Source organism: Syngnathus leptorhynchus, chromosome 18 (assembly GCF_054491065.1).
Source record: "Syngnathus leptorhynchus isolate UIUO chromosome 18, UIUO_Slep, whole genome shotgun sequence".
Lineage (NCBI taxonomy): Eukaryota > Metazoa > Chordata > Actinopteri > Syngnathiformes > Syngnathidae > Syngnathus > Syngnathus leptorhynchus.
This window is the reverse complement of record NC_141212.1, coordinates 1,031,727-1,054,805: the sequence shown is the minus strand read 5'-3', so window position 1 is coordinate 1,054,805 and position 23,079 is coordinate 1,031,727. Positions and strand designations below refer to the sequence as shown.

The 23,079-nt window shown below is 55.3% G+C and overlaps 5 protein-coding genes across 9 annotated transcripts; 4 read left to right on the top strand and 1 right to left on the bottom strand.

Moving 5' to 3' along the window:
• The first annotated feature begins 155 nt into the window (after positions 1-155).
• LOC147042131 (kunitz-type protease inhibitor 1-like) lies at positions 156-2,737 on the top strand. Its single transcript, XM_085937573.1, has 10 exons — positions 156-634; positions 709-869; positions 932-1,073; positions 1,146-1,316; positions 1,389-1,427; positions 1,495-1,623; positions 1,709-1,759; positions 1,828-1,998; positions 2,061-2,135; positions 2,200-2,737. The coding sequence occupies exons 1-10, from the start codon at positions 253-255 to the stop codon at positions 2,421-2,423; spliced, it is 1,545 nt and encodes a 514-aa protein (XP_085793699.1). The 5' UTR covers positions 156-252; the 3' UTR covers positions 2,424-2,737.
• Positions 2,738-2,862: 125 nt separating this feature from the next.
• LOC147042130 (pleckstrin homology domain-containing family G member 3-like) lies at positions 2,863-8,817 on the top strand. Of its 4 annotated transcripts, none has more exons than XM_085937927.1 (18): positions 2,863-2,974; positions 3,458-3,511; positions 3,580-3,732; positions 3,814-3,938; positions 4,260-4,400; positions 4,467-4,567; positions 4,629-4,698; positions 4,774-4,820; positions 4,889-5,039; positions 5,105-5,236; positions 5,302-5,484; positions 5,569-5,661; positions 5,724-5,810; positions 5,894-5,921; positions 5,998-6,110; positions 6,226-6,321; positions 6,384-7,545; positions 7,611-8,817. In XM_085937927.1, exons 5-18 carry the CDS (start codon positions 4,314-4,316, stop codon positions 8,339-8,341), a joined length of 3,081 nt encoding a protein of 1,026 aa, XP_085794053.1. In that variant the 5' UTR covers positions 2,863-2,974; positions 3,458-3,511; positions 3,580-3,732; positions 3,814-3,938; positions 4,260-4,313; the 3' UTR covers positions 8,342-8,817. The 4 variants fall into 4 exon arrangements, with proteins under 4 accessions (XP_085794053.1, XP_085794049.1, XP_085794051.1 ...); XM_085937923.1 differs by having other exon boundaries at positions 6,223-6,321; positions 7,611-8,816; XM_085937925.1 differs by having other exon boundaries at positions 2,870-2,974; positions 3,679-3,732; positions 6,223-6,321; positions 7,611-8,816.
• Positions 8,818-9,453: 636 nt separating this feature from the next.
• On the top strand, positions 9,454-15,642 carry cep170bb (centrosomal protein 170Bb). The gene is made up of 17 exons (XM_085937928.1): positions 9,454-9,558; positions 9,655-9,744; positions 9,810-9,890; positions 9,957-10,013; positions 10,122-10,221; positions 10,288-10,419; positions 10,481-10,948; positions 11,086-11,954; positions 12,021-12,188; positions 12,261-12,345; positions 12,412-13,998; positions 14,064-14,283; positions 14,343-14,589; positions 14,713-14,792; positions 14,872-14,965; positions 15,034-15,085; positions 15,151-15,642. The coding sequence occupies exons 1-17, from the start codon at positions 9,454-9,456 to the stop codon at positions 15,297-15,299; spliced, it is 4,584 nt and encodes a 1,527-aa protein (XP_085794054.1). The 3' UTR covers positions 15,300-15,642.
• Positions 15,643-15,870: 228 nt separating this feature from the next.
• Positions 15,871-18,574, top strand: LOC147042128 (tumor necrosis factor alpha-induced protein 2-like). Of its 2 annotated transcripts, XM_085937147.1 has the most exons (12): positions 15,871-15,916; positions 15,976-16,536; positions 16,598-16,809; positions 16,870-16,984; positions 17,041-17,163; positions 17,220-17,317; positions 17,375-17,467; positions 17,532-17,646; positions 17,708-17,836; positions 17,907-18,059; positions 18,123-18,241; positions 18,309-18,574. In XM_085937147.1, exons 2-12 carry the CDS (start codon positions 16,012-16,014, stop codon positions 18,430-18,432), a joined length of 1,806 nt encoding a protein of 601 aa, XP_085793273.1. In that variant the 5' UTR covers positions 15,871-15,916; positions 15,976-16,011; the 3' UTR covers positions 18,433-18,574. The 2 variants fall into 2 exon arrangements, with proteins under 2 accessions (XP_085793273.1, XP_085793274.1); XM_085937148.1 differs by lacking the exon at positions 15,871-15,916 and having other exon boundaries at positions 15,917-16,536.
• On the bottom strand, positions 18,477-21,502 carry ckbb (creatine kinase, brain b). Its single transcript, XM_085937149.1, has 8 exons — positions 21,427-21,502; positions 20,311-20,511; positions 19,993-20,147; positions 19,791-19,923; positions 19,561-19,732; positions 19,369-19,492; positions 19,097-19,286; positions 18,477-19,014 (listed from the first exon to the last, which is right to left on the bottom strand). Exons 2-8 carry the CDS (start codon positions 20,501-20,503, stop codon positions 18,836-18,838), a joined length of 1,146 nt encoding a protein of 381 aa, XP_085793275.1. The 5' UTR covers positions 20,504-20,511; positions 21,427-21,502; the 3' UTR covers positions 18,477-18,835.
• Positions 21,503-23,079: the final 1,577 nt, after the last annotated feature.

Sequence of the window (23,079 nt, the reverse complement as noted above, 5' to 3'; positions counted from 1 at the left end):
TGGTGACCAGTCCAGCGTCCTCTGCTGAATCTCAGCCTAATGAGGGCTAACAAACTTGTTCCAACATGAAAGAAGGGATGGAACTCCAACTGACAGGTATACTGTGGAAATGACTCACCTGTATGACGTCAAAGAGACGGGCGTGGCCAGAGTCTGGTTTCTCTTCCTGTTTATGAGCAGGTGCCAGAAACCGGAAAGTTAAAAGGCACGACGGTCGCCACTGGAATTTCGCATTTCAGACGGAAGTGGAACATGTCACCGTGGTTGCGCTTCCGCTTCTTCTTCCTTCTCTCTTTCTTCGCGGCGCGTCCTCACGGCGGCCATGCGGACTCGGGCTGCGCGGATACTTTCCGACCCGGCCACGAGGACTTTGTGGTGGACGTAGAGGACGCCGTGAAGGAGGGCGCGGTTCTCTTAGCCGTCGTGCACGCGCTCTCCATGCCCGAGTGTCGAGACGTCTGCTGCGCGCTCTCGCGATGCAACTTCGCCCAAGCGGATGCCAACCTGACGTGCGCGCTCTTCGACTGCGCGCCCAGAAACAAGTTTGTGTGCCGCTTCGTCCCCCGGCGCGGGTACCGAAGCGTCATCAGGGAATTCGAGTTTCGAAAATACCTGCAAGGCCCGCTGGAGACAGGTGGGTAGGAATGCTCGGATGCCACCTTTGTCTGGTTTTGCTGGCTTTGTCAGTTGTGCTCCAAAAATCCATAGACGAACCGGCGCCACCCATCGCCATCGCGGGTCAGGACGTCGTGGTGCAACCCGGCGCCACCATCACACTGGACGGCATTCAGAGTTTGGCCATCGGTGACGCCCAACTCAAACGCCACGTCTGGACGCTTCAAAACGGAGACCCCGGCGTCGTCATGGAGGTGACCTTGTTCATAGGGTGGCCAAGGATTCCGGAATGTCATCGTGTGCCGTCCCGTTGCAGAAGACGGCGTTGCCCGAGCAGGTGCAAGTGTCCAACCTGAAGGCGGGACTCTACAACTTCCGCCTCACCGTCACCGACTCCAACGAGCGCTCCCACCACGCCGACGTCCAAGTCCTCGTCCTGAGTCCCGAGTTGTCCGCCAGTGAGTGCTGGCTGGGATGATTCACTTTCACAACTTTTTCTGGTGCTCACGTTGTCGCGTCTTGCGTTTGAGGTTACTGCTTGGCCGAGGCCAAAGTGGGGCCGTGTCGCGCCGCCTTTCCTCGTTGGCGTTACAACGCCGCCGAGCGCCGATGCCAGCAGTTCGTCTTTGGAGGATGTAAAGGGAACCTCAACAACTTTCTCTCCCAAGACGAGTGCGACAAGGCCTGCGACGGAGTCAATGGTAACGCACACATCGCTGTCACTCATACACAATCGCACACATCCAGTAAAGTGCTGTGCTTGATCCCTGCAGCGTCATCAGAGCTCCAGCGCATCGCTCTGCCGGCTGGTGGTCAGTGTCTCAATGCACGTCTTCACATCTCCTGGACGCTCTGTTGAATGCATGCGTGTGTGTTCAGAGGTGTGCGGTTCTCCGTGTCTTCCCGGCCAGCTGAGTTGCGGCGGCCTCTGTTGCCTGGACACCAGCTTCGAGTGTGACGGGGTCACACAATGCAGCAACTCGGCCGACGAGAAGCAATGCGGCAAAAGTAACGCACGCACGCACGCTCATCTAGGTACATGCACGCACTGACCCACCCGGGTGGTTCTGCTCTTCTTCGTCTTCTTCTTTAGTCAATGAGACGTTCTCTCGTCTTCTGGAGATCGACATCAACCAGAGAAAAGGTGAGACCGATGCGTGTGTTTGTATGTGTTAGCATGCAGCTAAAAAAGCGACATGGCCCCGCCCCCAGCACGCTGCACAGAGCCCCCCCAAACGGGCCCGTGCCGCGCCAGCCACACGCGCTGGTATTACGACCCGCTCAACACCCGCTGCCAGCGCTTCACCTACGGCGGTTGCCATGGAAATGAAAACAACTTCGCCGAGGAGACTCAATGCGACGCTTCGTGCCACGGCGTCACAGGTATGCACGCCCGCGCCCACACACGCCCACACACACGATGCTGATATCACCTTCCTTCGCAGAGCACGACGTGTTTGCCAAAGGGATGTTTGAACGCTTTGAGGACCCCGATGCGGAAAAGGAAGAAAGCAGCTCAGGTAAGTTGGAGCGGCTTGACCCCGAGCGGGATAGGGTCAGGGACTGACGTGACTGCGCCGGCAGGTTCCGTGGCGGTGGCGGTGATCTTGACGGTGGCCATCTTGGCCTTGCTGGCCGTCCTGGGCTACTGCTTCGTGAAGAAGCGCAAGGAGCGCTCGGTTGCCCGCACGGAGGCCGTAGTCGCCCGACAAGTGCGGAGGTCGGAGCAGGACACGCTCGTCTATAACAGCACCACCGAACCTTTGGAAATCCCTCGACAACAATTGGCCGATACGGACAAAATTTGACATCCTTCGGTTGATGAGCTGGCGCCGTGGGGAGGAGTCAGTGACCAGGTCAAAAAGGAAGGTAAAGCAACAAGTGACTTTTGCCAGATTGGTCCGCTCAGCATCCGGAGTGTGTCTCTCATTCGATTGAGTATGTCTAGTGACTAGCTTTCAGTCAAGGACACATTTTCAACCGTTGATGGATGCCAATGGGACTGCTCAAGCCGTGCTTAAAGCAGTGACAAAATGTTTTCATTCAAATGTAATAAAATGAACAAATAAATTATGTGGTGGAACTAGTGCAGTGAAGAGGATTCAAATAAAAAGGTGTGCTCTTTTAAGTTTCACAGTATTGTCTGTTATTATTCTTAAATCACAATCATTTGTAAGGTTGCATCGCCCTCTAGCGGCGAGCACGTTGAGTGCATTTTAAACAATGCTCAGAACTTTTGAAATGTGCGCATGCGCCCGTGCACGGGCGGTGGCGCTTGAAGTCAGTCCTTCGACGTAACCAAATCTAAGCAGGGTGACTTTGACCATTTGGACTTTCTTCTTTTGGAACCTCCGTCAAGGTGAGTTCCAAACACTTATTTTGTCTTCTAAGTGATTTAAAGCAACAATATGACAAAAGAAAATCGTCGGTGACTGCTGTCAGTCAACACGGAAGTCAGGAAGTGTTGGAACTCTTGATGCTCTTGTGTCAACAAAAGTTGAACAAAGCTTCAAGCCGGAAGTTGTCACTCAAAAGTTTCCAAAAACGGTGTCCGCACACTCAAGAAGAAGAAGAAGAAGAAGAAATAACTTTGAAACATGTCTAACAGTGAAAATGCCTGTATCTTGATTTCTAATGACGTCACCAAACTGGTTTCCTGAGTTGACATGATGACGAGCTAAAAGTCCCTGTGTGCCACCGTCGCCTTTTCCCCTGTAACACAGAACGTGACGCCCGTTAACATGGCAACCGCATCTCACTGGCCGGTGGGCGTGGCCCCCCAAAATTCTAGACTTGAGTACCCAGGTTTTGCTCCAAATCACTGTCGTACCTGTGTGTGCAGGTGTGTGACCTGAAGGACGCCAGAAGTCATCTGCTGACACCCGCATGCTGCAAGGTGAGTCTGTTGATGGTCAAGTTGAACTTGTCTTGAACTTGTGTTACTATTAACATTGTGTGATCAAGGTTTCGGTGTTGTTGTTGTGGTGCGGCGAAGGCGGCCGGCCGCTGGCATTGGTGACAATACACAATGGAAGCGAGTGTCACTCTCTGTCACTCTTCCAGTCTCTGCCGATGACGCTCGGATGCGCTGACACGGACTCGGGTTGATTCTTGAAGGTGAGTATGTCAAATGTAGCACAACAAAAGAAGCTTTGCGGCTAATTTGCTTCTGTGACCGCGCCGGTCGGCAAACGGCAGGGCAAAGCAGATTTGCCGGGAAGCGCTCGTCCGGCAGGCGGCGTCTGGAGACTTAAGTGGATCAGCGTCAGGCTGCCACTTAGTCTCGCATCTGCTTTCCGTCGGTCTCTCCGACCGCCCTGAAGGTAAGAATAGCAACAAATGTTGCCGTACTGCTCCATTGTCCGTCGCTCTTGACGTTGTTGCGTGTGTGACGCGTGCGTGTGCGTTTCCACGGCGTGCCGTTCGTGCGGCTGCGTCATGTCGAAAGATTGAAAGGCGCCGGCTGGTTGAAGCTTTGGGGCGCAAATGTGGATGTTTTATCAAGCATGTTTGGATTGTTGCGCTTCTGCTGAGTGGCTGTTTGTGGGAGGGAGAACATCTTGGATGGGACATGAGTAGACTCGGTCGCCATGGAAACCATCTGACACTAAGTGGCTTACCTCACGCAAAGCTACTTTCTGCAGGAGGACGTGCACAACAGCGCCCCTCAGTGGGGCGGAGGCAGCAACAACCGCGTCATGGCGCTGACATACCTGGGCCGCGTGATCTACGAGATCATCGAGACCGAGAGGACGTACGTGAGCGATCTGCGGATGATTGTGGAGGTGAGATTGGATTTTCGAAGGCCATAAAGTTTGCAAGCAGTTCCCCACAATGTTCCGTCCCACCAGGACTACCTGGCGCACATCATCGACCAGGCGGACCTGAGCATCCGCCCGGAGCAGGTCGGCTTCCTCTTCGGGAACATCGAGGACATTTACGAGTTCAACAGGTGAGGAACGAACTGGCAGCATTTGTCGCTTGATGACACCTTTCTGGTTGGGTTTTGTCAGCGAGCTGCTTCAGGATCTGGACCTGTGCCAGCATGACGCCGTGGCACTGGCCCGCTGCTTTGTGATGAAGGTGAGGCGCCGCTGGCACGTTTCCTTCCGCCTCCATCGCCAAGGTGAATGACGTACGTGGCGGATTTGTTTTCAGAGCGACTCCTTCGACATCTACAGTCAATACTGCACCAACTACCCAAAGTAAGACCTGCGTCCGGGCCCACGTTCACCTTTGCCCCGGCTTTGACCCGTCCGTCCGCTCGTTGCAGCTCGGTGGCGGCGCTGACCGACTGCATGCAGGACAAAAGTCTGGCCGTCTTCTTCTGCGACCGCCAGGCCGCCTTGAAGCGACCGCTGCCTTTAGGTTCCTACCTGCTCAAACCCGTTCAGAGGATCCTCAAGTACCACCTGCTTCTTCAGGTGATGTCACGCACACCCCCCAAAAGCTGAGGAAGGGGACATTTTGATTTTTTAATTTTTTTCAGGAAATCGCCAAGCACTTTGACCCCGAAGAGGAAGGCTACGAGGTGGTGGAGGAGGCCATCATCACCATGACGGGCGTGGCCTGGTACATCAACGACATGAAGCGCAAACACGAGCACGCCGTCAGACTGCAGGTCAGGTTCCCGCCGGGGGCCACTTCGCCCCGGCCGGCGTGACGCTCGTGCTTTTTTTTTTGCAGGAGGTTCAGTCGCTGCTGCTGAACTGGAAAGGACCGGACCTGACCACGTACGGCGAGCTGGTCCTGGAGGGAACCTTCAAAGTCCAACGGGCCAAAACCGAGCGCACGCTCTTCCTGTTGGAGCGCGTGCTGCTCATCACCAAGCGGCGCGGCGAGCACTTTGTCTACAAATCGCACATCTCGGTGAGACGCCGTCTGGCTCGTGAAGCCCCGCCCCTTGATTAGCCGCCATGGAAACGAGCTGCCTGGTTGTTGTCGCCGCGTCAGTGCTCCACGTTGATGCTGATCGAGAGCACCAAAGACAGTTTGAGCTTCAGCGTGACTCACTACAAACAACCCAAGCAACCGCTCACCTTGCAGGTCAGCCGGCGCCGTTAGCGGGCTTCATCGCATCACATGACCCACCTCGACCTCTTTCTTAGGCCAAATCTGTGGAGGAGAAGATTATGTGGGCACAGCACATCAAACGTATCATTCTGGAAAACCACCACGCCATCATCCCGCAGAAGGTCAGGGCCGCCTTCACGTTCAGCTTTGGCGCTCGCCACTCGAGCGTAAAACCTTTGCGTTCTTCCCCCGTTGCGTGTTGTAGGCCAAAGACAACATCTTGAATTCCAGATGTGAGTTGAGATGGAACTAGGTTTGACTTCTAAAGTTTGCATATGGAGATAACGTGGTGGATGTCGCCCCCCGCAGATCCTCGCCGGTATCGTCCTGACAGGCTCAAGAAAGCTTCGTCCTGTTCGTCGGACGAGTTTCCGCTTCTGCCCTCAGCGGGTCAAAACACAGAAGTTGGTATGGTTTCCAAGGTAAGGTAGTAGAATTGTTGAGGAGACGGTTCACATGCTAGTTGAGAGCTTCTGGAGCTCTCTTGAACTTTGTTTTTTTTTTTTACTTATTGGGTCATATGACTTGTCAAAGGAGACAGACAAAAGTGACGCTTCCTTCAACGATTCCAACGAGGAAAGCGGCCTGGGAGAAGACGAGGAGCCGGGAGGACCCGAAGCGACATCTCAGCGGGTCGGTTCAAGTCCACGCCAGTTAGCGTGGCAAAAACAAACAAACAAGTCTTTCCTTTGCAGATGTCCACAGAACCCCCCGAGTCGCGTCCAATGTCTGACCGAGAGGAACTGAGACCCGCCCAACTCCTCCTGCGCGCAAAAGGCTCGCCGTCCACGACTCCAGAGTCGCAATCCAAACCCGGAAGCAGCGGAGAATCCTCCGAAGACGAGGACGGCGAAAAAGAAGCGGACGGAAACGGCAGCATCCTTCCTCCGTCCGTTTTAGATAAAGCGGGCGCCATCGCTCAGCATTTCAGTAGCGTGAAGCGAGGCGCCCCGCCCACGGACGATGTCTGCTCCCCGGGGGCGTCGCCGCGGTTACTTGTCACCGGCCGCCTCAGTTTTAACGGAAGACACGTCGGACGCTCTTCGCCGCTCAACAGCGTCTCCTCGGATCTGAGCGACACCGACCGGACGCACTTGTCTCCGCGAGGCGACGAGGAAAGAGGAAACCTGGGAAGGCGAGACTCCATCCTCTCCAGCCGCGACCAACTTCTCATCGGGAAGATCAAGACTTACTACGAGAACGCCGAGAACCAGGACGCCGGCTTCGGCCTCCGGCGCAGGGAGAGTCTAACTTACATTCCGGTAGGGGTCGTAAAAACCTCCATCAGGCGCCTCAACAGCATCCCCGACCGGGCGGACCCTTTGCCCCCATCTGTGGAGACACGGTCACTGTCGTTAAAAGGCCACATGGTCTCCACCGACCCTTCTGACGGTCCAAAAGTCACGCCAACAGATTCCGGGATGGTCGCCAATGAGTTCTCCAGCTCCGGACCGGACGGGCAACAGAACGCAGAGGACGAAGAGTTCCGACCTTCTAGCGAAATGCTCACAGTCTGGCAGGTGATGGAGCAGCAGTTCGGTGGGAGTCGATATAAAGCGGAAGGAGCCAAACTAGATCCGGACGACGTTTCTCAGGAGGCCTCCCCGACTTCACCCCTCAACAAAGCCAACAGCACGAGCTCCGCGGGAAGTCCGACCGTTCCTCCCGGCGTTCACGGAGCTCAGCTTCCTCTAGACAAGAATCTGCCGGCCGACAAAGTGGACAGCAAGGTCCGCAATCTGGCTCGTCGGTACAGCCAGCGGATCAAAACGGTCAAACCGCCCGACAGACAGCAAAGTTGCGGAAATCTAATGGGCAAAACTCTGACGTGTGTGCTGGAGGAAGAACCGTGCAGCGGTAAGAATACAAGGAAGAAATCGCTTTTAGCATTGATTGAATGTGTGCTCTTCATTGTTCGGCAGGTCCCAGTCCAAATCCGGAGCCGGTGCTATCACAGAGTCCCGAGACCAATCCAGCTAGGATTCGCTCCCACAGTCCCGCTGCCGCTCCGCAGGCCACCGAAGGCTTTAACTGGCCCGATGTGCGAGAACTTAGGTCAAAGTACTCGGTCCAGAGCGGTTCCGCCACGGTGGGCCGGAGTTCCTCCATCCCGGAGCAGATGTTTGATGTCCTGTCAAGGTCGGGTTCCTTGACCGACGCCCCGCCTCGTCGGTCCTACCCCATCTGGACCACCGGCCGTCTTAAACACCGCAACGCCATCCACAGAGCTCGTTCCCTGGACCCTTGGATGACTGGAGACCTTGCACGCGAAACCCAAGAGCAGCGGGCAGCTAACGGCGTCAGTGACCCCGTCACGGCCCCGACACCAGAAGAAAAGCTAACCGGGAAGCCGCAGCTTTCACCGGAACCAGAAGCGGGTGAGACAGTCGACGGCGGCGACGACGCTTACGTGGAGATCCGATCGCCGACGAGTCGGGAGAAAATCTCCATCCTGGCCGTCATGGACCGCTGCCGAGCCTACCAGGAGTCGGACGAGTACAAACAGAGAAGCCAACCTGCCAAGTCTCAAGACAGCTTCAAGACCACTGGAGAGCATATCCAAACCGCCGGAGACCACCTTAAAACTCCGCCGTCCAGAAAACAGAACTTAGTGAAAAATCTCAGGGAAAAGTTCCAGAAGCTCAACTCCTAAATCCACTCCAGCAGAAAATTCAGATGGAATATTGAACGCCATATCCGACTCGTGTGCTAGATTGTCCGTGTCTTTGTCCTCTTTATGTAGATGTAGATGTACTGTGAACGAAGGCCAACGGGGTCCTGTTTCCATGGAAACAGCAGACAAATACATTAACGCCATTTAAGGTCATCAATTTTATTTTCTTATCCAAATTTTTATACGGATAGATTCACCACATTAGATTAGTTTGGAGTCATATTTAAGGGTTATAACGTCATCATGGCTATTTCTTTGGTCAACTTTTGACAAATAAAACTGACTTCGCCTCCACGAGTGTCTTTCGCGCAAATGACGTCAGTCAAGCTCCGGCGCCGCTTGTCTGTCAAACTAAAGGTCACGTGAGCGTTTTGTTAGCATGTCCTGCAGCAGGTTGAAGATGCGCCAGAAATCTGCAAGCCTTCACAATAAAACGTTTTGGCCTCGGTACAATCTGCAACACGTAAAAGCCGAAAGTCCACATTTATTTCACAAGGCAAATATTTGTTGAAGATTGATTGACGTTGACGCATACGTCTATCGAAACGAAACAAAAAGACATTAGTTTTATTGTGAAGGCCACTGGCTGTTTGTTCCTGCGTGTAGCTTACACATTGCGTCTTGACACAGCGCGACTGGTGGCGTCTGCTCTGGTTCTGCTGCTGCTGCTCCTAATATTGTGCGATAGGAGGCGCGACAGATGCCATCATCATCACCGTCCTCCTCTTCATCAGCACCACCTTCTATAACTAAATACTCGCGGTTTCGTCCCGGAAGAGGAGACGAAGGTCTTCGCTGAGCATCCTGTCGATCCGAGGTGAGAGCGGCTGGGCTGGGCCAGGGCGTGGAGGAGGAGGAGGGGGGGGGGGGAGGGACGTCACGGGAGGGGCCCTGCCTGCCTGCCTGCCTGCCTGTATGCATGCATGCATGGCTGCCTGTCAGCTGTCTTTCTGCTTATTGTCACTGTGACTTTGACGACTACTGCGCCATGCAGGTTGTCTCTTGTGGGTGGGGCAATGTGGAGCTGATGTTGCCGATGCTGCTGCTGCTGATGCTGATGTTCCCTTCCAGAATGTGTCGCGCCTGACAAGATGAGCGTGACTTCGTGGTTCCTGGTGAGCAGCTCCGGCACACGTCACCGCCTCCCCAAGGAGATGATTTTCGTGGGCCGGGAGGATTGCGAGCTCATGCTGCAGGTGAGTCGACCATTCCTGAGTGTGATGATGATGATGATGATGATGATGATGATGATGATGATGATGATGATGATGATGGTGTCGGTTCTCCTGTAGTCTCGCAGCGTGGACAAGCAGCACGCCGTTATCAACTACAACAGCACTACGGACCAACACCTGGTCAAGGACTTGGGCAGCTTGAACGGGGTGAGTAGATCTCTCTGGATGTTAGGACCACCGTGATGTCACAGCTGACTTTCGATTTCTCTCAGACGTTCGTCAACGACCTGAGGATTCCCGACCAGACGTACATGACCTTGAAAGTGTCCGACATCCTGCGCTTTGGATATGATATCCTTTGCATTCTATTTGTCCAAAGCAATATTCTGCCTCTTTTCTTCCTTAACCTGCTTGCACATTCTCACGTCTACGTTCTGGAGAAAAGTCAACACAAAGTCCCCGAAGAGGCTCTGAAGGTCAGTACGGCCGAGGTGCAGCTTTTGTTTACTAATGTGGAAAGGAAATTCATAGATTTAGATAAGCTGAAAGTCCTTACTGAGTATGAGCGCCCTCTGTCGTTGCAGCATGAGAAGTACACCAGCCAACTGCAGATCAGCCTGAAGGCGTCTCAGGGCAAGAAGGCGGAGTTAGAAAAGAACTCCAGTAACAAGAATTTAACACAAGGTAAAATGAGTTACGCAATAGGCCGATGTACGTGTCGGTCATATCGACGCTTGGGCTCGCTCGCAGAGGTTCCGGCCCCACGGCCCACGCCGCTTTACGGGCAGCCGTCTTGGTGGGGAGAGGAGGATTGCGGGAGTCGGGCGGATGGCAGATACGAACCTCAGAAGGAAGACCCTCACAGGGACCACCCTCGTCCAGGTAAGCTTATGAATTTGACTACACCTGTTCGGTCCCTCTTCCACTTTGTGTTTTTGCTCAGAAGCGGCAAGAGAAGTTCCGCCCGTGGATCCGGATTTCCCCGGGTGCCTTTCCAGTCCTCAAAAGAAGAGCGTATTCCCACCGTACCAGCGCGAGTCCAGCTACTTTGAAATTCCCACCAAGGACTTACAGCTCGCCGAGGCCGTCGAGGCGGAGCTACAAGAGATCCCCACCAAGGACACGCCCCCCACCGAGACCCCTCCGGCCGTCCAGAGCCACGCCTCCTTCACCATCGAGTTTGACGATTGCACGCCGGGGAAGATCAAAATCAAAGACCACGTCACCAAGTTCTCCTCCCGCCACAGAAAGACTCCGCCCCCTGCCAAGGCGGCGGATGTGATGTCATCGCAGAGCAAAGTGGCCGATTGGCTGGTTCACAGCGACGTCAGCATGATGAGGAAGCGACCCACCTGCGATGACGTTTACAGCACCAAGAGCGACCTCGCCATTAACATCAAGTCGCTGAAAGGTGACCAGGACACGCCCACACGCAAAACCCAATCAGCACGCTGAAAGTCACACAATTATAGACGTACATTAGCATTAGCTTCGCATTTGATCGCTTGCTTGAGCACATCGGTGGTCAATGGTGCTTCCTGTTTGCAGGTCATCACCATGACGACGGAACTCAGAGCGACTCTGAGGACCCGGGGACCAAAGGACGGAGGAGTAAATCCCAGCATTGCCAAACCTGGGTTCAGCCCGACGCCGCTACCCCGGCTACCCCCGTCGCACCAGAGAGCCCCCCTCGGCCCAGATCCCCCGTCACGGAGCCATCCAAGCAGGGCGCCGCCCCGGAGCGCCTGATCCAGCAGGCCTTTGTCATCGAGTTCTTTGACGACAACCCTCGCAAGAAGCGCTCGCAGTCCTTCACTCACAACCCCGCCCACGCTGACTCCTACTCCGCCCTCAAGACCAAACTGGAGCGGCGCAAAGGCGGCGAGCGTCCAGCCTCCGTTCACGGCAACGTGGCCCCGACCCAGCAGGTCACGGTGCCGCTCAAAGGTCCCGGTGGCCACGCGCTACCGCAGAGATCCAGCTCGCTAAAGCGGGAACAGGCAGACGCGGAAACCTCTCGCTCCACTTCGGCCATCTTTGTTCGTCCTTTCGGCAGCGTGGGAAAGAAGTCCAAACTGGCTCAAGACTTTGCTCATGAGTTTGCGGCGGAGTTCCTGAAGGATTCTCGTCCGGACTCGATCCCTACCAGAGAGCAACTCCCGCCTCCGCCCATGTCAGCGCCACCGGTGATGGTGGCGCCTCCTCCTCTGTCGCTGGAACCTTCAGCCTCGTCCGTGACGGCTCCGCCTCCTTCCCATCCTCCGCCGCCCCTCAGTTTTCCCGGAGGAGACCCCAAAGGATGCCAAAGGCTGCTGAGGAACGAGGAAGAAGACAGCGTGAGCGAGGCCGGCACCTACACCATCGACACCGACGCTCACGACCAGGAAGTGGAAGACGCTCGCAACATGATCGACCAGGTGACCTCGTCTTTTCTCCTGACTGGCCGTGACATTTTCATCACAACCCGTTAACATCTCCGGCAGGTATTCGGAGTCCTGGACTCTCCGGAGTACGCTGGGCTGAGCCCTGGAACGCCGAGGCCCGTCATAGACGAATGCCAGGATGAGCATGCTAACGTCGCTAGCTGTTGCATGATGTTGCATGACTTTGGTCTGGCTGCTCGCAGTTCCTCCGCAGCAAGCTCCTTACAGGTAAACACCAGCACGCTATCAACCTGAAGATGTTTCCCAGATGACACCGAAACGTTCCTCTCCTCCCGTTAGGCTCCAGAAGGACCAAAGTGGGTTTCCCGTTGGGCCAGCCTAGCAGACGGCTGTGCTGCGCCTGGTTCCACACCACCTCGAGAAGGTGCTTTATCATTTTTTGTTTGCACGTTCATTGACTTGATGATGGTCATATTTGACATCTTTCTAGACTCGCACGTGGCAGTCCAGCCTAGCGAAGGTCGCGGCCACGAGCACTCCGAGTCGGAGTCCAGCCACAGCTCCAGGACCAGAAGGCTTCTGCCTCAGGTTCCCCCGGAAAAAGCGGACGGCGCCCTACCCAGCCTACTCGTACGTCTCGAAGACCAAGACGGAGCTCCTCGTTCTCCCCGACAGCAACGGGAATCCACTCAGTGGCTGTCTCTTGGGGAAGAAGTGGATCAAGACAGTCTGAGTGATGTCAGCCAGTTGGAGGAGGGACCTATTTCCAAACAAGGAAAGAGCCATCAAGCTGCTTTGAAATCTTCTGCTCCGTGCAAGGGTTCCCAAAAACCCTCCACCAAATCCACCATCTTCTACATCGGCTCGGAAGAAAATCCAAGCAAACCTGAAGCGGCCCGATTCCCAGCTCAGTTTCAGAAGAGCCCAGAGACCAAAACTCCCCCGACCACCGTCCTGATCCGACACCTGGGCAGCCACGAGCCGCGACGGGGAACCATCAAACCAAACAGCTCGGCACCAAACCTCCAAACGCAGAACAAAGATTGCGTCCCGACGAAAGACAACTCGTCCCTCGTACGGCAAGAGAGTTTCACCAAAGCCGCCGGGCCCAGTGAAAATGTCCAAGTCAAGAAGCTTCCTCACATTTCCAGTCACCCTTCCATCAGAGACTTGGAGGAGAGGACGGAGAAGCTTCTGGACGGGGAATCCTTCCTCCCGGAGGCCGCCAAGTTCCCGTCATCCGGTTCAGGACAGAGCTCCAAGAAAGGCGGCTCGTCCAGCCACGTGGACGATTCCTTTTCCGGAGAGTCCGACGTGGACACGGCGAGCACCGTGAGCCAGGTGAGCAGCAAGAACTTGTCGGTCACCTCCGCTTCTAAAAAACGTCCCAACGCGAGTCTCCAAAAGGACAAGATGTCCTCCGTTCAGCAGAAGGGACGGCAGCTCTCGGCTCGCGAGCGACTTTCCGAGAAACGCCGACACCAGGCCGGCGTTCCTGCGCCTGCGAACAAGGCGGAGGCCACCAAGCGCTTTCAGATGCGCCGCAGCGCCGGCAGTCGCGGCTCATTGGATCTGGCCTCCGAGGCCCAGCAGGTGTCCGGAAACGCATTTTCTGATCAAGAAACCAGCCGCGGTAAAAAGACCGTCCCGGACAACGCAAAGACACCAAACGTTCAAGTTCTGACTCGCTCAAACAGCTTGTCGGCACCGCGTCCCACGCGAGCGTCCATGTTGCGTCGAGCCCGCCTGGGAGAAGCTTCGGATAACGAAGGCGCAGAAACCGACCGGGCCTCCCAAACGTCTGACCACGGAGCGAAAGCCGCGGCGGACACGAAGAAACTATCCAGGCTGGACATCTTGGCACTGCCCAGGAAAAGGACGGGTTCTTTCACGACGCCCAGCGACAACGAGACCTCGTCCTCGGCCGGACGCTCCGCTTTCTCCAACCGTAACGTCGATCCGGTCCTCGCCGCCAGGAAGTCCTCGCAGGGCGACGCCCGACAAACCGCCGGCAGAGCTCCGGGGAAGAATACGCTGACCCGCACCCGCTCCAGTGGAGCCAAGTACCCCAACAGCGGTGAGTACCGCATCGGACTTGGAGAACCAGAATTGTCCAGTTTTGACTTTTGTCAATATTCGCAGGTGTCCATCCCAAGCACAAAAACTCCGACTTTTCTTCTTCATCGGACGAAGACTACAAAACTAGCGCTAACGCTACCAAAGCTAAACGCACCGCACAGCCTCCTCGAAGCAACAGGACGCCCGCCAGCCGCTCCAAGTCCGTCTCCCTGGAGACGGAGGAGGACGAGGACCGGAGCGACCCGTACCAGAACTGGTCCACGCACAGCGCCGAGATCGCCAAGTAAGTCGAGGTGTACGATACGCCGATGGGTCCTTCTTTAAATGATCTGTTATCTGCAGGCTCAGTCACGACTTGGCCAAAGACTTGGCCATCTTGGCCCAAGAAATCCACGACGTCGCCGGAGACGGTGACTGCCCCGCCGCCACCGCCGTCGCCGCCGTTCCCGGCGACGCGCTCGACACGTCAGCCTCCGCCGAGGAGGTGGGCGCAAAACCGCACCAACCGCCGAGCGATGATTTGGTCCGGAACCTTGCCGGCTCCCGACTGGATGCAAACATGAATCGAGCCGAGTGGGACTGTGGCGAGGTCGCTCTTTACTTCCTCTCAGGCCACGCCTACCTTGCTTCTAACCATTCACTGATCGGTTGATTGATTGATCGATCAATCGATGGATTGATTGATTGATTGATTGCTCGATTGTCGTTGCAGGACACGCAGCAGCTGAGTCCGCTGCGGCATCTGTCGCACGCCATCAGGGACAACACGGATCAGCTGGCCGCCAAGCTCAAGTAAGCCGCGTCTAACTTCCGCCGCTCTTCCTTTCTGAGCAGACATTTTGACAAGCAGGATGCCGGTGTTTGGGTTCAGGCTGATGTTCCAGAACAAAGAAGACGTGTGGGAGGAGATTGACAAGAAGATCAAGGCGGACGGAGAACCTCCGGTCCTGGAGACGTCCAATCAGGTGGGGTTGGGACTCAAACGAATGCTTTTCTGAGTAGGGCGCTAACATTAGCGTCTGACGTGTCGCAGGAGATCTCGTCCATCGTCACGGAACTCAGAAGGGTCCAAAGGCAGCTGGAAGGTAAGCGATGCAAATGACATTTCTCCACGAGCAATTGTAGTGATTGCCCGTTAATGCGTCCGCAGTCATCAACTGGGTCGTGGATCCGCCCGGGAGTCTTCAGCCCGCCCAACAAAATCCTCGGCCCGCCTCCAAGGAAAAGAAAGGCCGCGGCGGTAGCGGCGACGGCAAACAAAACGGCATGGCTCAGAAAACGCGGCGTCACGTGCTGTGAAAATGCCCTGTTCCTAATATTGCGCACAATCCTGTTCATCCAAAAGTAGCAAGAGGAATGTTCTGGCAACGGGGTCCACCGCGCCCCCTTGTGTCTTTGTGTGGAAGTACGCCGATTGTATCTGTGGTGGTGAGCCATCGTTTATTTGAAGTGACAAAAAATGCTATTTACAAAAACGAAAAGAAACGCTTTCTCATTTGGTGTCAATGTCGTCGCTACGGCGACAGCCACGCTTTGTTAGCGGGGACTTGGCATCCGGGCCACGCCCCTTAGTTGCCCATGGCTACGCTCACGTGATGTGCCGCTTGAATGCTGTGACGTCAGAATGAAATCAAAAGAATGTTCTTCAATGTCATTTACTAGAATTAAAAAGAAAAAAAAATCCACCTGTGGGACATCTTCTTGAAAAATTGTCATTGAAGTCTTTTTTTTTTCCGTACTTTCCTTATGATCAAAAACAAATATCGGCTGTCGGGACGCCTTGTTTTTGTTTCCGTTCTGAGGTTCATGTTTCAGTTACATGACTCCACCTGTAAGCCCCGCCCTCTCCGACTGTCTCTTCTTCCGAAAGGGCATTTACAGGTAAAACTTCCGAGAAGAAGCAGCTGCCTCCTCACGTGAGTTTAAAGGCTTTGTCGTCGACTTTTACCTTTGGTCATGTGTGTTTATTTTTCAGGAACAATCCTCCTAATCCGTCGGAAGACGTCGCGTCATGGAGGACAAGGTGGAAGGGGGGGGCAGAAGATGGTTGAAGTTCCCAGTTAGATTACGCAAGAACGTCAGGCCGCAGGAACACAAAACGGCTCAGAGGTCAGACAAGGTCCAGTCGAAGGACGGCAAATTGCCGGAGAAGGAGGACGAGCTGGAGGAGCTCAGCAAGAAGTTGTCGGTCCAGGAGGAGGAGCTCCTGAGTCTGGCCCAACCGAGCGAGGAGGATGTGGACCGGCTCTGGCAAGACCTGGAGGTCCTGAAGCTGCGGGTCCTGACAGTGGTTCAGGAGAGCTTGACCTCCGATGACCTCGGCGGCCGTCTGACCGGCGCCGTGGCCGCTATGCGACTTCAGGAGCAACTGGACCGGCGTTGGGCGGGCGGCGGCGGCCCGCCGTGGAGGCCTCTCAAATGTTTGGGCTCTCACAACGCGCTTCTGGCCGACGTGGTGGAGTCCAGGCTGGAGGAAGCCGCCCTAGACGGCGACCGGGACGGGGCCAGCGGGCTTTCCTCACCTGTCAAGAGGCGGGTGAGTGGCAGGGTGTGACATCACAACCCCTGACTGCAAGGTCACGTGACTGTCACGGCAGGTGTGCGGCATGGGCAAGCGCGTGAAGGCGGACCTTCTGCGCTGCGTGCGTGTGCTCCAGCCGTGTTACGAGCCTCACCTGGACCTGCTCAACCTTTACGCCGGTTTGTGTCATCGTTCCTTCTCTGCCCGATTGAGCCGCATGATCCGAGACGAACTTGAAGGGGACGACTGCGCCTACCTGCTCTTCTGGGTCAACACCTTCTACCCGAAGTGAGAAGACCCCTTGTTTGATGGCGTTCAAAACCTCCACCTGACAAATGTGACATGTAGGGAAATCCTTGAACATGAAGAACTGCGCGGGAAGTTGAAGACGGGGTGCCTGGGCGCTTTGCTCCAGCGGGATCAACGACGGCAGCTGGAGGAGCTCTTCATGAACAACAAGGAGGTGAGGACCAACATTTGAGGAATCACACAGAGACGTGGCATTTTTTTCCTGACCAGGAGCGGATCTCCGAATGGTTGCTTAAAGCCCTGCAGAGAGAAGAAGAAAAGTGGACCGGCGCCAACATGCCAGAAGTCATGGATGACTTCTTCTTCTGCCCGCTGGCCATCGACGTCATTCAGGTTGGGCTTGCTTCGCTTGTGTCTCGCGCCTTTTACATACGTCGATGTCTTTTCAGGTGATAGACGGTTCCCTCGCAGACTTGAGCGCCGTCCTCGGGGACGACGCCACCAAATCTCACAAGATCGCGACTCACCTGGAGATCTTCCTCCTCAGGTACTTCAACGCAACCACGCCCGTGACCGCGGCGCCGTTGACGGGCGTGCGTTTCAGGTACAAGAAGACCGTGGAGAAGTTGTCGCAGAGAAAAGACGAGCGTGCGGCAGCGTGGATGAAGGCTCACGTGGCTTGCGAGGAACAACTCAGGTGAGCCTCGAGGAACATTTCCGACACCAAATGATGGCTGGCTGACGGTTTGAAACATCCCCAGAGATTACATCACCAGTCAACTGGCGGGTCACGGCCATCGCTGCGAGGCCATCTTGGATACGCTGCGGGATTTTGCCTTCTCTACTTTTACTCGTCCCATCCACGGGGAGCTGAAGGTGGGAAAGCGCCGCCGTCGCCGCCGACGGTGATGACCACAGTTTGCTCGTCCGCCTTCAGGTGCACTACAAGCAGTTATGGACGGCGGGCTGGCTCGACGGTTCATTGTCGGTCATGGACCGGCTGCTGGATTCTTTGTTCCAACTCTTCAGGCTTCATCTGAGCGGCCTCAAGGCTTCCTGCAGAAAGGTCCGTGTCAGGCACGCACGCACGCCGTCTGTTTGTGTCAACCGCGTCACGTATTTGTGTCTTGCCGCAGAGCTTAGCGGGTACCTTCCAGCGCCAGTTGCTGTCGGAGTACCTGAGGAGAATGTCAAAGGGGCGTTTGAAGAGCGACGAGGAGCGGGCGGGGGCGGCCCAGAGGATGGAGGAGGATGCCGATAAGATGGACGACTTCTTCCGAGCGGCGGCGGTGAGATGGCGTCATCGCGATGTGTCTCCGAGTGTGGCGTGACGCTGGCGCGGTTCCGCTCAGGGATGCGGCGAGCGCTTCGGACCGATGCTCCGCCACCTGGCCGACGCGCTTGGCCCGCACCATCCGGGAAGCCTCCGGCAAGAAATGGTCGCCTTCGCCAGGAAGTTCCCAAACTTCAGGTGTGCTCTTCTTCTCATCGGTTATTTTGATGACCCACCTGGTTACCATGGCAACAATACCCTTCAGCGAGCCGGCGTTGTCGGCGCTGCTCGCCCTCAAGTCGGACGTCTCGGCGGCTGACGTCGGCTCCATCAGGCGCGCGGTGGAGGAGGAGCTAATCTCCAGCAATCAGAGGCCGGCGCCCATATAGGTCAGAACCACGGCTAGTTCTCGGCTTTAAATTTGACAGCACCAAACGTTTGTGATAGATGGATGGCTTTTTATTTGGATCCTTGAAGGCATTGTGCAAAATTGATGAGGTGCAGTCCATAAAGTGTGTGTGCAATAAACACTTGGAGGGATTTCACAGACTTTATTATTTATCATCATTATTGTCAGGATTATTATTAGCGTCACTTTATTATGATGGGATTTTTCACTTGCTCCAAACAGGAACTAGAAAATCAAGGAGGTGTCAGACATCTATCTACGTGGCTCACTAACATCCTGTAAGACAGGTTCTGCTTAAAGTGTGGGGGGGGGGGGGGTCGGCGTGGTTACGGACGCGAGAGTATACGTGAGAAGGGGGGTGCAAGGTGTCACAGGTGAAAGGTTCACTTTTGCTCGGGCATCAGGTCGTCGATGGCGTCTCCGGCCTCCAAGCGTTTCTCCATCTCCACCAGGAGGTTGACGCCGTCCACCACCATCTGGACCAGCTCCACTTCGGAAAAGCCCAAGCGGTCCGCGTTGGAGATGTCGAAGACTCCGCCCACCGCTGCCGTGTCCACGCCCCCTGAAGATTAAAAACAGAATCGGGCTGGAGGACTTCAGCCAGCCAAAGATTCCCCATGGAGATCCCTTCAGCAAAGTCCTACCTGTGCCTCTCTTCTGCAGCCTGAGACGTTTGAGGGTTTCACCAAACAGCTCGTGCTTGCTGAGGTTGGGAAGCTTGACGTGGACCCCGGCGCGCAGGCCCGTCCCCAGGTTGGACGGGCACGTGAGGACGTAGCCCAGGTGCTCGTTCCACATGAACTCGTGACCTCGGTCCTTGAAGAGGGACTCGATCTGCTCCACGAGACGGACGCGTGATGCGCTCGGAGTCGTACGGAATTACTCGATTGGTGGACTTTGGACTGGAGCGACTGACCTTGGTGAGTCCAGTGCAGAAGCGGTTGAAGACCTCCCTCATGTTGCCACCTTTCTGCATGCTGATGACGCGCAGGTGGTCTTCCTCGTTGACCCACACCAGGAAGGTCTTGTTATCGTTGTGCCTGCGAGCGCACGCCAACGTCACCGCCACATTTTGGACCGAGCGGGAAAAAGTCGGACGTGTTCTGACCAGATGCCGCGACCGTCGGGCCAATCGCGAGCCATGCCGGATGCCAGCAGCAGGGGCGAGACGGGTTTGTCAAACAGGAAGTGATCGTCGATCAGCTGCTGCTGTTCCTCCTCCGTCATGTTCTTCAGGGCGTAGTAGTGACCTTTCAAATCGCCGTCCAGGACGTCCAGACCTGCAGAGCGCAAACTTGGCGTTTTGCTGCAGGTGGATAGGAAAAGGTCACGTCCTACTTTGGATGGAGAGGTCCTCGATGGCGCGGCGCTCTCCCCGGCTGCAGTGAGGCGGCAAGCAGAAGCCGCGGATGCTCCGGCCGGTCCGAACCCGAGAGCTCAGAACGTAGTTTGGATCCAGGTCGTCTCCGCCCTGCAAGCAGTTGAGGCCCAACCCTCAGAGAGTCCAGACCAACCATCCCCACGCGGTTGCCCGCTTTACCTGCAGGTTCTCCGGGTCCAGGTCGGTCTTGTGCTTGTCATCGGGTTTGTAGCCCCCGTGGCGGTCTTCGATGATGGGGTCCAGGAGGTCACTGAAGACCTCGTAGGTCTCCTCGTCTCCCGCCACGCAGCCCACCGTCATGATGAACGGATGACCTGAGTGGCCAAAATGAAATTCAGTCGCTCTCCAAAGACTTTATTTCCAGCTGGATGGAGCGGAGTCCAATTAGGAAGCAGAATTAAGCGGCCGATCCAATTTAAGTTCCTAATCGGGCCAGCTCAAGCTGAATTCAGGAGTCAGGCCAGTTCATTTGGGTACCTGGATTGTCCACGCCGGTCTGGATGACGTCATCCAGGGTGAAGCCGCTGGGCGTCTCCTTGTCCCGCAGTTGGGCGTACATTTCGGGCGTGAGCACCTTGGCCATGTGGTTGTTGTGCTGGCTCAGGTCGGGGTACTCTTGCTCGGCCGAGTAGTTCATCTTCAGCTTGTTGTGCGTGTTCCCGAAAGGCATGGCGACTGCTGATGAACATTATTGATTATTATTTGTGGAGTGTGTCGCATGCAGAAATGGTTTTCATGTTTATGCAGTGATCTGTAGCGGCCTTGGCGTAGCGTGCAGAGGGCAGGGCCAACGGGGCGTCTACCTGAGGGGGGCGGGGGGGGGGGCTTGACCGATGCATATAGGGCTTGATTAAAGAATTTATAAATATATTTCATTGAGAATATTGTTTACAGTCAAATGCGTCTGGCGGGCGTCTGCCCTTCTTAGCCGCGGTGTTGCGCCACCTCTGGCGCTTTGTTGTGGAAATGTATTCTCCTCTTCACTCAAGGGCAAATTCAACAAATCAATCATCAATATAAATTGTAGATTCTGAGTGCCATTTTGCTTGGAGTGGGGCCTGCTGTTGTCCTCGATCTATCCCGAGTCGCTTGCTTGCTGGCATGCGTGATGAAGGTCACGCCAAGCTGAGCTTGTGCGCAGTGGCGCAGCGCGCGCGTGCGTGCCTGCGTGCGTTTGTGCGTGCAGGCCTCATCTTCTTCACCTTCACCTCTAACCCTTGTCACGTGTAAACGTCATGCAATATGCTGGCCCGGAACGTGCGTGCTCTCAAAGACGATTAGCGGCGATGCGCGCGGCTGGTGCACGGTGCGCTGACTGCGCAACACCTGCACAAGGACGCGAGCGAGCGCGCGCCCGACACGCGCGCCAGTTCGATGCGCGCTGCGTGAGAATTAAATTGAGGGCAATGAAATAGCAGAAAAAGAGCGTAAACAGCGGTTCTTTGTTCGGACAGCCCCCCACCCCCTACCCGTGGTGACGTAACGTGACGTGCTGAGTGGCGGGGGTGTTATCCATCGTGTGCATATGATGGATGGTCTTTTCTATTGACTGATGAGATGGTTGGATGATTGATCAGGATGATTGGCCCTTACCTGTGGTCTGTTCCGCTGGAGCGATGTGGTGCGAAGGAAGCTGGTCCGGTCCGGTTTGGTTCAGTTCTGCTGCGGCGACGGCAGATTAGAGCGCGTCCAGCTTTTTATAACCGCCCCTCGCGGCCTATTGGCTCCTATTTGCGGTCCATTCATTCCATTGGACGGGAAAGTGCTGCTGCCGCTCCTGCTGGTGGTGGTGGTGCTGTCACGTGACGTCACTTGGCGTGAAGAACCGAGGTTCCCCTCAGCTCGGTTCTTCACGCCAAGTGCGGCAAAATTCAGACGCACGTATACACAACAACGCCGCCATCCCTCTCCGGGCTGCTTCATCTTCATCCTTCATTTTTAGTGAGACAGCAAATATGTCCTCTTTTGGCCAATCAAGATTGGTTCCCCTCCTCCTCACGCTATTGGCTGGGCTTCCATCACTCTATTGCATTGATGACTTTCTCAATAGGTGACCTTTCAACTTTCAGCTGTCTGCGTTTGCCTTGAGAATCTTAACAAACTGGCAACAAAAGCGCACCACTAACAAGCAAAGCTTTGTGTGTGCGCGTGCATGTGCGCACGCAGTGTCGCTGCGCGCGCGCGTGCCTTTCTCCTGCGTGCATGCGTGCTGCACTTGTGTGTGTCTCCAGTATGTCTGTGGGTCAGCTATTTGCGCGTCTGCGTGCAGCGCGAGCTGAGTTCGTGGGCTGCTAATAGGCTGTTTGTTTACACACCAAGCTAATCTGGTTGGGTAGGAAGAGGAGGAAGGAAGGATGAAGGAGATGAAGCTCATCTAGTGAGGAGGATGATGACGACGACAAAGATGGCACTTTTGGTTGTGTATGAACTCGTAGTCAGTGTCCTTTTGCTCTGATTGGTAGCCTGGTGGTTATGTAAGTGGCTGTCAGCCAGGTGCATTGTGGGACATTTAGCCAGCATCACTCTGACCCCATTTCGTTTTTGTCGCCACGACAACCGGCCCCAAGTGCACACAGACAATCTAATGCATTCACTCAGTGACAGGTCAGGGAGGAAGGAAGGAAGGAAGGAAGGAAGGAAGGAAGGGAGGAGGAAAGGAAGAGAGGAAGGAAGGACAAAATCATCAAAAAAACAAAGGGGCGGGGTTCAAGTGTGTGTGGGGGGTAATCTGGGACAGAGCCGACCATGTGACTGTTACCATGACAACTTGCTGCTTGGTGATTGGCCGTTCATAGAGGAGCTGTCATGCTGTGTGTGTTTGTATTTGTGTGTCCGTGTGTGTGTGTGTGTGTCGCTACCTAGTGGAGAAACGAAGCTATGAGCTTCAACATAATGGACACAAAGTGGATGAGATGTCAGCAATGCTTGTCATTCTGATGTCACCAGAGGTCCTTCAGTGATGTCATGGATAATATATCATGCACTAACTTGATTGCACTTAATTCCATTGTCTGTGATTGGATGACAAGTCAAAATACACAATTGGAAAGCAAAAGAAACATTTTCAATCGTGTCATTTGCAATCTATCTGCTTCCCTCCCTTCCTCATCCCAACATGCATTTCGAACGGGGCCTTTGTGATTGTCCAAAGCTGTTTGTTGTCAGGCGTCCGTTGTGGCGACGTCACCCCCCGTGACGCCGGCTCCAGTCTCCTCCTGGCTGTGATGACGTCACGTCCCAGCCTCC

Coding starts and splice junctions, on each gene's coding strand:
- LOC147042131 (XM_085937573.1), top strand. CDS start 253: ATGTCACCGTGGTTGCGCTTCCGCTTCTTCTTCCTTCTCTCTTTCTTC. Junction 870..931: donor ACCCCGGCGTCGTCATGGAG/GTGACCTTGTTC, acceptor GTCCCGTTGCAG/AAGACGGCGTTGCCCGAGCA. Junction 1,999..2,060: donor TTCGTGCCACGGCGTCACAG/GTATGCACGCCC, acceptor CTTCCTTCGCAG/AGCACGACGTGTTTGCCAAA.
- LOC147042130 (XM_085937923.1), top strand. CDS start 4,314: ATGGCGCTGACATACCTGGGCCGCGTGATCTACGAGATCATCGAGACC. Junction 4,699..4,773: donor CCCGCTGCTTTGTGATGAAG/GTGAGGCGCCGC, acceptor ATTTGTTTTCAG/AGCGACTCCTTCGACATCTA. Junction 7,546..7,610: donor GGAGGAAGAACCGTGCAGCG/GTAAGAATACAA, acceptor ATTGTTCGGCAG/GTCCCAGTCCAAATCCGGAG.
- cep170bb (XM_085937928.1), top strand. CDS start 9,454: ATGAGCGTGACTTCGTGGTTCCTGGTGAGCAGCTCCGGCACACGTCAC. Junction 12,346..12,411: donor TTCCACACCACCTCGAGAAG/GTGCTTTATCAT, acceptor ACATCTTTCTAG/ACTCGCACGTGGCAGTCCAG. Junction 14,590..14,712: donor CCGAGTGGGACTGTGGCGAG/GTCGCTCTTTAC, acceptor TTGTCGTTGCAG/GACACGCAGCAGCTGAGTCC.
- LOC147042128 (XM_085937147.1), top strand. CDS start 16,012: ATGGAGGACAAGGTGGAAGGGGGGGGCAGAAGATGGTTGAAGTTCCCA. Junction 16,985..17,040: donor TCTTCATGAACAACAAGGAG/GTGAGGACCAAC, acceptor TTTCCTGACCAG/GAGCGGATCTCCGAATGGTT. Junction 17,468..17,531: donor GCTTGCGAGGAACAACTCAG/GTGAGCCTCGAG, acceptor AAACATCCCCAG/AGATTACATCACCAGTCAAC.
- ckbb (XM_085937149.1), bottom strand. CDS start 20,503: ATGCCTTTCGGGAACACGCACAACAAGCTGAAGATGAACTACTCGGCC. Junction 19,733..19,790: donor CGAGGACCTCTCCATCCAAA/GTAGGACGTGAC, acceptor TGCGCTCTGCAG/GTCTGGACGTCCTGGACGGC. Junction 19,287..19,368: donor TCTGCACTGGACTCACCAAG/GTCAGTCGCTCC, acceptor CTCGTGGAGCAG/ATCGAGTCCCTCTTCAAGGA.